Source organism: Ascidia mentula, chromosome 7, assembly GCF_947561715.1.
Source record: "Ascidia mentula chromosome 7, kaAscMent1.1, whole genome shotgun sequence".
Taxonomy (NCBI): domain Eukaryota; kingdom Metazoa; phylum Chordata; class Ascidiacea; order Phlebobranchia; family Ascidiidae; genus Ascidia; species Ascidia mentula.
The window spans coordinates 17711875-17724463 of NC_138572.1; the positions used below are offsets into that span (position 1 = coordinate 17711875).

Genomic DNA, 12589 nt, shown 5'->3' on the forward strand with positions numbered 1-12589 from the left:
GTTTGTTGGACTGCATCCATGTATTGACCTTGTCAATTTCAATATTGGTATATTTCTCCAAATCCTCTATGTTTTTATGTGACATGATTAGACATGTGTCATCTGCAAATAGTGTTGTATGGAATGTGGAGGCGCAAGGCAAGTCATTGATGTATATAAGGAAGAGGAGGGGTCCTAAAGGCGATCCCTGAGGTACGCCGCAAACCACATTGGAAACATTGGAGTGTGAATTGGCAATTTTTGTATATTGCTGTCGGCCTGTTAGGTAGCTCTTAAGGAAGGTTATAATTTTACCCCGAAAACCATGAAATTCTAGTTTTTGTAGTATGATGTCATGATTGACTGTGTCGAACGCTTTTTGGAGGTCAAGGAATATTGCGCATGTTTTCTGTTGGTGGTCTAACAAATTGGTTATGTGATCATAGATGTGTGCTATGGCTAAGTCGGTTGAATGTCCAGGTCTAAATCCATTTTGAAATTTGGTGAGTAGGTCAAATTTTAGTAAAAAGTCCATCATCCTTTTATGTATAATTGTTTCAAATATTTTGGCAAAGATTGGTATTAATGATATTGGTCTGTAATTACTTAAGTTTTCAGAGTCCCCTCCCTTAAATAGTGGTATCACTTTAGATATTTTTAAGCATTTAGGATATGTTGCTGTTTGGATGCAGCGGTTTAGCAATTGGCAAAGGATTGGTGAAATAACTGGTGCTGCTAATTTAACTAGTTTAATGGGAATGTCATGAGGGCCTGTTGATTTATTTATGTCTAGTTGTGCAATGGTGTTAAATACTTCGTTTATTTCCACAGTGTGGAAAAAGAAGGATGCTGATGGACTGTTTGTGAGGTAGTCTATTGGTTTTGTGAGAGTTGGAGGAACAAGTAGTGCCATATTTTTCCCAATGTTGGTGAAAAAATTGTTAAATTCACTTGCAATGTGCGTTGGATCTTTAACTGTGCCATTGGGTGTGGTAATTTGTGATATGGGTGTTTTCTTTGTGGCGTTATTTGTGGTTATTTTGTTAATAAGTTTCCAGGTTTGCTTTGGGTTTGCCTTGTTAACATTAAATAAGTTTTTGTAGTGATTTTGCTTGGCTGCTCTTATAACTGATTTTAGTTTATTGGAATATAATTTGAAGTTGGGTGTGAGATTTCCTTTTTGAATGAGTTTCCTATAAAGTTTGTTTTTATGTTTTATAGATTTTAGGATACCCTTGGTGATCCAAGGCTTTGCCTTGCGCCTTCTGTGTTGTAGTGTGTATGGAGCATGCTCTTCTACAGTGTTTTGAAAAATGTGGATGAAGGTTGCAAATTGATCCTGAACATCTGATTCATTCCAAATAATGCCGGCTCTGTTTTCAATCGTAAGTAGGAAACTGTCTGTGTCAAATTTGAAATAATTTCTAGTAAGTGTAGGGTATTCCATGATTTGGGGTTCGGACTTGTGAATAATGGCAAAAATAGGCAAGTGGTCTGATATGTTGAATGTAATGAGACCAGGTGTAATAGCATTTGAAAAATTGTTTGTGTAGATATGGTCTATAGTGGATTGTCTCTGTGATGGGGCTGTGTGGGATGCTTTGTCTATTATAATTTTGGTGTTCAGGCTCTCTATCATCAGTTTGTATTCTTGTACATGAGGTGTTTTTCTTGAAATGTCGATGTTGAAGTCACCAAGAATGTAAAAGGTTTTGTTTTTTTTGTTTAAAGTATGGATAGTGTGTTCTAAATGTGAAGCGAAAATTGTTATGTTGTGATCTGGGTGTCGGTAGATTATTCCAATTACCATTGATTTCTGTTTGTTTTTTTGTTTCAGGTCAACTTCAATCCACAAATTTTCGCAACGAGGTATATGAATTTTATACTGGTCGCTTCTACGGTAAACCAGTGGTCTTTTAACATATATGCCCACACCACCAGCATGTGTTGGGGAGTTTTCTCCAAGGAAGTCATATCCATCTAAAGATATGTTGGTTGCTGTGTTTTTTTTAAGTTTTGTTTCGGAGATTCCAATTATATGAGGTAGTACACTGCACGCATTAGCAAAGGCTTCTAGAATAGGTAGATTATGAGGCAAACTTCTTACATTAAAATGAGTCATAATGAAATTTTGTTGGTGTGGTTGTTTGGTTGCAGCATCAAATTCTTGCATACTATAATATTTGCTACACATGTTTGTGCTCATGGAGGTGTTTGTTAATATGGTGTTGTGCAAAGCTGTTGTAAAACATTAAACAAAATAAAAATACACTGACAAACAAAATATCACAATGATTGTTTTTGCAGGTGAACATCATCATTTTTACACTAATTGACTGCATTATTACAGTACCTTATTGGATGCTTGGTATTTTGTACTTCCGTAGATCATCTTCATTTTTGATCCACAACGCCGGAGTGCCTTCATCTTTTTTGAGTAGTGTTGTACCATTTTTAGTCCAAATAAACTTGAATCCGTGGTTTCTTTTATATGCAAGGCAAGTATTGAATATTTTTCTATTTACTTTTGTTAAGCTTTCATTGATAAAGATTTTGTTGACCATATTTTCCATGTTTATTTTTCGTAGCTTTGCCCGATTCTGAAACAGACTATCTCGAGTTTTTCTTGACAAAAACTTTGCTATTATAGTTGGCGGTTGCTGAGTATTGTGCTTATGCATTTGCAGTCTGTGGGATATGCTGATGTCACTTTTGTTGATAATCACTCCCACTTTTTTTGCAATGGAGACAACAATCTCATCTGTGCATTCCTCCTTTGTGTGAGGAATGCCTTTAAACTCCAGACAATCTCGCCTCCCATACTGTTCCAATGCATTGACTTCATCAGAACAGGCAGCCATTCCAATTCTTAATCGTTTGACATTTTCCTTCAGTTCCAAGTTTTCTTTTTTGACTGTTTTTAGTTCTTCTTCAGTTTGATTCAGTTTTTTTTCCAGAGTATCAAATTTTTGTGACATGAAATTTTGACTTTCTTTGATTGCTTGTAAATCTGCCAATGCTGAGTTAAGTTTGTCAGTTACGTGATTTTTGTTCTGCTGCACTTGCTCAATTAAAATGTCCACTTTTGCAGAGAGTGTTGATCCAGGTAGTTTTTTTGGAGTATGTGGTGACATAACACAGTTTCAGCTAGGCTTGATTAAGTGTAATTCAAATTTAACACCACTCTAATACCTTATTCAAATAGAATTCGCGAATAAAAAACTAAAAAACATAGGCAAATTTGGTTTACACTGCTCGTTTTATACTGGCATCTAGTATTTGTGTGCAAAATTTCAAGTCGCTTGATACAAAAATGTTCAAATCACAGGCGGACAACTCTCAAAATTACTTAATTCCGCCCAACCTTAGCCACCGTAGTTCCAAACATGCATTTTCGTTCGCGAATAAAAAGGTAAAGGACATACGCCAATTTGGTTTACACTGCTCGTTTTGTACTGGCATCTAGTATTTGTGTGCAAAATTTCAAGTCGCTTGATACAAAAATGTTCAAATCACAGGCGGACAACTCTCAAAATTACTTAATTCCGCCCAACCTTAGCCACCATAGTGTCAAACATGCATTTTCGTTCGCGAATAAAAAAACTAAAAGACATACGCCAATTTGGTTTACACTGCTCGTTTTGTACTGGCATCTAGTATTTGTGTGCAAAATTTCAAGTCGCTTGATACAAAAATGTTCAAATCACAGGCGGACAACTCTCAAAATTACTTAATTCCGCCCAACCTTAGCCACCGTAGTTCCAAACATGCATTTTCGTTCGCGAATAAAAAGGTAAAGGACATACGCCAATTTGGTTTACACTGCTCGTTTTGTACTGGCATCTAGTATTTGTGTGCAAAATTTCAAGTCGCTTGATACAAAAATGTTCAAATCACAGGCGGACAACTCTATAAATTACTTAATTCCGCCCAACCTTAGCCACCATAGTTCCAAACATGCGTTTTCGTTCGCGAATAAAAAACTAAAAGACATACGTCAATTTGGTTTACACTGCTCGTTTTGTACTGCAATCTAGTAATTGTGTACAAAATTTCAAGTTGCTTGATGCAAAAATGTTCAAATCACAGGCGGACAACTCTCAAATTTATTTAATTCCGCCCTACCTTAATAGCCACCATAGTTCCAAACATGCGTTTTCGTTCGCGAATAAAAAACCAAAAGACATACGTCAATTTGGTTTACACTGCTCGTTTTGTACTGGCATCTAGTATTTGTGTGCAAAATTTCAAGTCGCTTGATACAAAAATGTTCAAATCACAGGCGGACAACTCTCAAATTTATTTAATTCCGCCCTACCTTAATAGCCAACATAGTTCCAAACATGCCTTTTCGTTCGCGAATAAAAAACTAAAAAACATAGGCAAATTTGGTTTACACTGCTCGTTTTACACTGGCATCTAGTATTTGTGTGCAAAATTTCAAGTCGCTTGATACAAAAATGTTCAAATCACAGGCGGACAACTCTCAAATTTATTTAATTCCGCCCTACCTTAATAGCCACCATAGTTCCAAACATGCCTTTTCGTTCGCGAATAAAAAACTAAAAAACATAGGCAAATTTGGTTTACACTGCTCGTTTTGTACTGGCATCTAGTATTTGTGTGCAAAATTTCAAGTCGCTTGATACAAAAATGTTCAAATCACTGGCGGACAACTCTCAAATTTATTTAATTCCGCCCAACCTTAATAGCCACCATAGTCCCAAACATGCCTTTTCGTTCGCGAATAAAAAATTAAAGTACATACGCCAATTTGGTTTACACTGCTCGTTTTGTACTGCAATCTAGTAATTGTGTACAAAATTTCAAGTCGCTTGATACAAAAATGTTCAAATCACAGGCGGACAACTCTCAAATTTACTTAATTCCGCCCAACCTTAGCCACCATAGTTCCAAACATGCATTTTCGTTCGCGAATAAAAAACTAAAAGACATACGCCAATTTGGATTACACTGCTCGTTTTGTACTGGCATCTAGTATTTGTGTGCAAAATTTCAAGTTGCTTGATACAAAAATGTTCAAATCACAGGCGGACAACTCTCAAATTTATTTAATTCCGCCCTACCTTAATAGCCACCATAGTTCCAAACATGCCTTTTCGTTCGCGAATAAAAAACTAAAAGACATACGTCAATTTGGTTTACACTGCTCGTTTTGTACTGGCATCTAGTATTTGTGAGCAAAATTTCAAGTCGCTTGATACAAAAATGTTCAAATCACAGGCGGACAACTCTAAAAATTACTTAATTCCGCCGAAACTTAGCCACCATAGTTCCAAACATGCGTTTACGTTCGCGAATAAAAAACTAAAAGACATACGCCAATTTGGTTTACACTGCTCGTTTTGTACTGGCATCTAGTATTTGTGTGCAAAATAACAAGTCGCTTGATACAAAAATGTTCAAATCACAGGCGGACAACTCTCAAATTTATTTAATTCCGCCCTACCTTAATAGCCACCATAGTGTCAAACATGTGTTTTCGTCCACTAACAAAAAACTAAAAGATATACGCCAATTTGGTTTCCACTGCTCGATTTGTACTGGCATCTAGTATTTGTGTGCAAAATCTCAAGTCGCTTGATACAAAAATGTTCAAATCACAGGCGGACAACTCTCAAATTTATTTAATTCCGCCCTACCTTAATAGCCACCATAGTGTCAAACATGCGTTTTTGTTCACTAACAAAAAACTAAAAGATATACGCCAATTTGGTTTCCACTGCTCGATTTGTACTGGCATCTAGTATTTGTGTGCAAAACATCAAGTCGCTTGATACAAAAATGTTCAAATCACAGGCGGACAACTCTCAAATTTATTTAATTCCGCCCTACCTTAATAGCCACCATAGTGTCAAACATGTGTTTTCGTTCACTAACAAAAAACAAAAAGACATACGCCAATTTGGTTTTCTCTGCTCGTTTTGTACTGGCATCTAGTATTTGTGTGCAAAATTTCAAGTTGCTTGATACAAAAATGTTCAAATCACAGGCGGACAACTCTAAAAATTACTTAATTCCGCCAAACCTTAGCCACCATAGTTCCAAACATGCGTTTTCGTTCGCGAATAAAAAACTAAAAGACATACGTCAATTTGGTTTACACTGCTCGTTTTGTACTGGCATCTAGTATTTGTGTGCAAAATTTCAAGTCGCTTGATAAAAAATGTTCAAATCACAGGCGGACAACTCTTAAATTTATTTAATTCCGCCCTACCTTAATAGCCACAATAGTGTCAAACATGTGTTTTCGTTCACTAACAAAAAACTAAAAGACATACGTCAATTTGGTTTGCTCTGCTCGTTTTGTACTGGCATCTAGTATTTGTGTGCAAAATTTCAAGTCGCTTGATACAAAAATGTTCAAATCACAGGCGGACAACTCTCAAAATTACTTAATTCCGCCCAACCTTAGCCACCGTAGTTCCAAACATGCATTTTCGTTCGCGAATAAAAAACTAAAAGACATACGCCAATTTGGTTTACACTGCTCGTTTTGTACTGGCATCTAGTATTTGTGTGCAAAATTTCAAGTCGCTTGATACAAAAATGTTCAAATCACAGGCGGACAACTCTCAAAATTACTTAATTCCGCCCAACCTTAATAGCCACCATAGTGTCAAACATGCATTTTCGTTCGCGAATAAAAAAACTAAAAGACATACGCCAATTTGGTTTACACTGCTCGTTTTGTACTGGCATCTAGTATTTGTGTGCAAAATTTCAAGTCGCTTGATACAAAAATGTTCAAATCACAGGCGGACAACTCCATAAATTACTTAATTCCGCCGAACCTTAGCCACCATAGTTCCAAACATGCGTTTTCGTTCGCGAATAAAAAACTAAAAGACATACGTCAATTTGGTTTACACTGCTCGTTTTGTACTGCAATCTAGTAATTGTGTACAAAATTTCAAGTTGCTTGATGCAAAAATGTTCAAATCACAGGCGGACAACTCTCAAATTTATTTAATTCCGCCCTACCTTAATAGCCACCATAGTTCCAAACATGCGTTTTCGTTCGCGAAAAAAAACTAAAAGACATACGTCAATTTGGTTTACACTGCTCGTTTTGTACTGGCATCTAGTATTTGTGTGCAAAATTTCAAGTCGCTTGATACAAAAATGTTCAAATCACTGGCGGACAACTCTCAAATTTAGTTAATTCCGCCCTACCTTAATAGCCACCATAGTCCCAAACATGCCTTTTCGTTCGCGAATAAAAAATTAAAGGACATACGCCAATTTGGTTTACACTGCTCGTTTTGTACTGCAATCTAGTAATTGTGTACAAAATTTCAAGTCGCTTGATACAAAAATGTTCAAATCACAGGCGGACAACTCTCAAATTTACTTAATTCCGCCAAACCTTAGCCACCATAGTTCCAAACATGCATTTTCGTTCGCGAATAAAAAACTAAAAGACATACGCCAATTTGGTTTACACTGCTCGTTTTGTACTGGCATCTAGTATTTGTGTGCAAAATTTCAAGTTGCTTGATACAAAAATGTTCAAATCACAGGCGGACAACTCTCAAATTTTTTTAATTCCGCCCTACCTTAATAGCCACCATAGTTCCAAACATGCCTTTTCGTTCGCGAATAAAAAACTAAAAGACATACGTCAATTTGGTTTACACTGCTCGTTTTGTACTGGCATCTAGTATTTGTGTGCAAAATTTCAAGTTGCTTGATACAAAAAAGTTCAAATCACAGGCGGACAACTCTCAAATTTATTTAATTCCGCCCTACCTTAATAGCCACCATAGTTCCAAACATGCCTTTTCGTTCGCGAATAAAAAACTAAAAGACATACGTCAATTTGGTTTACACTGCTCGTTTTGTACTGGCATCTAGTATTTGTGAGCAAAATTTCAAGTCGCTTGATACAAAAATGTTCAAATCACAGGCGGACAACTCTAAAAACTACTTAATTCCGCCGAAACTTAGCCACCATAGTTCCAAACATGCGTTTACGTTCGCGAATAAAAAACTAAAAGACATACGCCAATTTGGTTTACACTGCTCGTTTTGTACTGGCATCTAGTATTTGTGTGCAAAATAACAAGTCGCTTGATACAAAAATGTTCAAATCACAGGCGGACAACTCTCAAATTTATTTAATTCCGCCCTACCTTAATAGCCACCATAGTGTCAAACATGTGTTTTCGTCCACTAACAAAAAACTAAAAGATATACGCCAATTTGGTTTCCACTGCTCGATTTGTACTGGCATCTAGTATTTGTGTGCAAAATCTCAAGTCGCTTGATACAAAAATGTTCAAATCACAGGCGGACAACTCTCAAATTTATTTAATTCCGCCCTACCTTAATAGCCACCATAGTGTCAAACATGCGTTTTTGTTCACTAACAAAAAACTAAAAGATATACGCCAATTTGGTTTCCACTGCTCGATTTGTACTGGCATCTAGTATTTGTGTGCAAAACATCAAGTCGCTTGATACAAAAATGTTCAAATCACAGGCGGACAACTCTCAAATTTATTTAATTCTGCCCTACCTTAATAGCCACCATAATGTCAAACATGTGTTTTCATTCACTAACAAAAAACTAAAAGACATACGCCAATTTGGTTCCACTGCTCGATTTGTACTGGCATCTAGTATTTGTGTGCAAAATATCAAGTCGCTTGATACAAAAATGTTCAAATCACAGGCGGACAACTCCAAAATTACTTAATTCCGCCGAAACTTAGCCACCATAGTTCCAAACATGCGTTTACGTTCGCGAATAAAAAACTAAAAGACATACGCCAATTTGGATTACACTGCTCGTTTTGTACTGGCATCTAGTATTTGTGTGCAAAATTTCAAGTTGCTTGATACAAAAATGTTCAAATCACAGGCGGACAACTCTCAAATTTATTTAATTCCGCCCTACCTTAATAGCCACCATAGTTCCAAACATGCCTTTTCGTTCGCGAATAAAAAACTAAAAGACATACGTCAATTTGGTTTACACTGCTCGTTTTGTACTGGCATCTAGTATTTGTGAGCAAAATTTCAAGTCGCTTGATACAAAAATGTTCAAATCACAGGCGGACAACTCTAAAAATTACTTAATTCCGCCGAAACTTAGCCACCATAGTTCCAAACATGCGTTTACGTTCGCGAATAAAAAACTAAAAGACATACGCCAATTTGGTTTACACTGCTCGTTTTGTACTGGCATCTAGTATTTGTGTGCAAAATAACAAGTCGCTTGATACAAAAATGTTCAAATCACAGGCGGACAACTCTCAAATTTATTTAATTCCGCCCTACCTTAATAGCCACCATAGTGTCAAACATGTGTTTTCGTCCACTAACAAAAAACTAAAAGATATACGCCAATTTGGTTTCCACTGCTCGATTTGTACTGGCATCTAGTATTTGTGTGCAAAATCTCAAGTCGCTTGATACAAAAATGTTCAAATCACAGGCGGACAACTCTCAAATTTATTTAATTCCGCCCTACCTTAATAGCCACCATAGTGTCAAACATGCGTTTTTGTTCACTAACAAAAAACTAAAAGATATACGCCAATTTGGTTTCCACTGCTCGATTTGTACTGGCATCTAGTATTTGTGTGCAAAACATCAAGTCGCTTGATACAAAAATGTTCAAATCACAGGCGGACAACTCTCAAATTTATTTAATTCCGCCCTACCTTAATAGCCACCATAGTGTCAAACATGTGTTTTCGTTCACTAACAAAAAACAAAAAGACATACGCCAATTTGGTTTTCTCTGCTCGTTTTGTACTGGCATCTAGTATTTGTGTGCAAAATTTCAAGTTGCTTGATACAAAAATGTTCAAATCACAGGCGGACAACTCTAAAAATTACTTAATTCCGCCAAACCTTAGCCACCATAGTTCCAAACATGCGTTTTCGTTCGCGAATAAAAAACTAAAAGACATACGTCAATTTGGTTTACACTGCTCGTTTTGTACTGGCATCTAGTATTTGTGTGCAAAATTTCAAGTCGCTTGATAAAAAATGTTCAAATCACAGGCGGACAACTCTTAAATTTATTTAATTCCGCCCTACCTTAATAGCCACAATAGTGTCAAACATGTGTTTTCGTTCACTAACAAAAAACTAAAAGACATACGTCAATTTGGTTTGCTCTGCTCGTTTTGTACTGGCATCTAGTATTTGTGTGCAAAATTTCAAGTCGCTTGATACAAAAATGTTCAAATCACAGGCGGACAACTCTCAAAATTACTTAATTCCGCCCAACCTTAGCCACCGTAGTTCCAAACATGCATTTTCGTTCGCGAATAAAAAACTAAAAGACATACGCCAATTTGGTTTACACTGCTCGTTTTGTACTGGCATCTAGTATTTGTGTGCAAAATTTCAAGTCGCTTGATACAAAAATGTTCAAATCACAGGCGGACAACTCTCAAAATTACTTAATTCCGCCCAACCTTAATAGCCACCATAGTGTCAAACATGCATTTTCGTTCGCGAATAAAAAAACTAAAAGACATACGCCAATTTGGTTTACACTGCTCGTTTTGTACTGGCATCTAGTATTTGTGTGCAAAATTTCAAGTCGCTTGATACAAAAATGTTCAAATCACAGGCGGACAACTCCATAAATTACTTAATTCCGCCGAACCTTAGCCACCATAGTTCCAAACATGCGTTTTCGTTCGCGAATAAAAAACTAAAAGACATACGTCAATTTGGTTTACACTGCTCGTTTTGTACTGCAATCTAGTAATTGTGTACAAAATTTCAAGTTGCTTGATGCAAAAATGTTCAAATCACAGGCGGACAACTCTCAAATTTATTTAATTCCGCCCTACCTTAATAGCCACCATAGTTCCAAACATGCGTTTTCGTTCGCGAAAAAAAACTAAAAGACATACGTCAATTTGGTTTACACTGCTCGTTTTGTACTGGCATCTAGTATTTGTGTGCAAAATTTCAAGTCGCTTGATACAAAAATGTTCAAATCACTGGCGGACAACTCTCAAATTTAGTTAATTCCGCCCTACCTTAATAGCCACCATAGTCCCAAACATGCCTTTTCGTTCGCGAATAAAAAATTAAAGGACATACGCCAATTTGGTTTACACTGCTCGTTTTGTACTGCAATCTAGTAATTGTGTACAAAATTTCAAGTCGCTTGATACAAAAATGTTCAAATCACAGGCGGACAACTCTCAAATTTACTTAATTCCGCCAAACCTTAGCCACCATAGTTCCAAACATGCATTTTCGTTCGCGAATAAAAAACTAAAAGACATACGCCAATTTGGTTTACACTGCTCGTTTTGTACTGGCATCTAGTATTTGTGTGCAAAATTTCAAGTTGCTTGATACAAAAATGTTCAAATCACAGGCGGACAACTCTCAAATTTTTTTAATTCCGCCCTACCTTAATAGCCACCATAGTTCCAAACATGCCTTTTCGTTCGCGAATAAAAAACTAAAAGACATACGTCAATTTGGTTTACACTGCTCGTTTTGTACTGGCATCTAGTATTTGTGTGCAAAATTTCAAGTTGCTTGATACAAAAAAGTTCAAATCACAGGCGGACAACTCTCAAATTTATTTAATTCCGCCCTACCTTAATAGCCACCATAGTTCCAAACATGCCTTTTCGTTCGCGAATAAAAAACTAAAAGACATACGTCAATTTGGTTTACACTGCTCGTTTTGTACTGGCATCTAGTATTTGTGAGCAAAATTTCAAGTCGCTTGATACAAAAATGTTCAAATCACAGGCGGACAACTCTAAAAACTACTTAATTCCGCCGAAACTTAGCCACCATAGTTCCAAACATGCGTTTACGTTCGCGAATAAAAAACTAAAAGACATACGCCAATTTGGTTTACACTGCTCGTTTTGTACTGGCATCTAGTATTTGTGTGCAAAATAACAAGTCGCTTGATACAAAAATGTTCAAATCACAGGCGGACAACTCTCAAATTTATTTAATTCCGCCCTACCTTAATAGCCACCATAGTGTCAAACATGTGTTTTCGTCCACTAACAAAAAACTAAAAGATATACGCCAATTTGGTTTCCACTGCTCGATTTGTACTGGCATCTAGTATTTGTGTGCAAAATCTCAAGTCGCTTGATACAAAAATGTTCAAATCACAGGCGGACAACTCTCAAATTTATTTAATTCCGCCCTACCTTAATAGCCACCATAGTGTCAAACATGCGTTTTTGTTCACTAACAAAAAACTAAAAGATATACGCCAATTTGGTTTCCACTGCTCGATTTGCACTGGCATCTAGTATTTGTGTGCAAAACATCAAGTCGCTTGATACAAAAATGTTCAAATCACAGGCGGACAACTCTCAAATTTATTTAATTCTGCTCTACCTTAATAGCCACCATAATGTCAAACATGTGTTTTCATTCACTAACAAAAAACTAAAAGACATACGCCAATTTGGTTCCACTGCTCGATTTGTACTGGCATCTAGTATTTGTGTGCAAAATATCAAGTCGCTTGATACAAAAATGTTCAAATCACAGGCGGACAACTCCAAAATTACTTAATTCCGCCGAAACTTAGCCACCATAGTTCCAAACATGCGTTTACGTTCGCGAA

General features: G+C 36.6%; 1 protein-coding gene and 1 long non-coding RNA gene across 2 annotated transcripts; one reads left to right on the plus strand and one right to left on the minus strand.

Moving 5' to 3' along the window:
- The first annotated feature begins 401 nt into the window (after positions 1 to 401).
- Positions 402 to 1346, plus strand: LOC145908365 (uncharacterized). Its single transcript, XR_014402982.1, has 3 exons — positions 402 to 482; positions 811 to 937; positions 1201 to 1346. It is a non-coding gene; the product is annotated as an uncharacterized LOC145908365 (long non-coding RNA).
- Positions 1347 to 2333: 987 nt separating this feature from the next.
- LOC145909726 (uncharacterized) lies at positions 2334 to 3162 on the minus strand. Its single transcript, XM_082997080.1, has one exon. The coding sequence runs from the start codon at positions 3111 to 3113 to the stop codon at positions 2334 to 2336; it is 780 nt and encodes a 259-aa protein (XP_082853206.1). The 5' UTR covers positions 3114 to 3162.
- Between the last annotated feature and the right edge of the window lie 9427 nt (positions 3163 to 12589).

What these genes read in the sequence shown, in the direction of transcription:
- LOC145909726 (XM_082997080.1), bottom strand. Translation starts at nt 3,113, where the DNA reads ATGTCACCACATACTCCAAAAAAACTACCTGGATCAACACTCTCTGCA.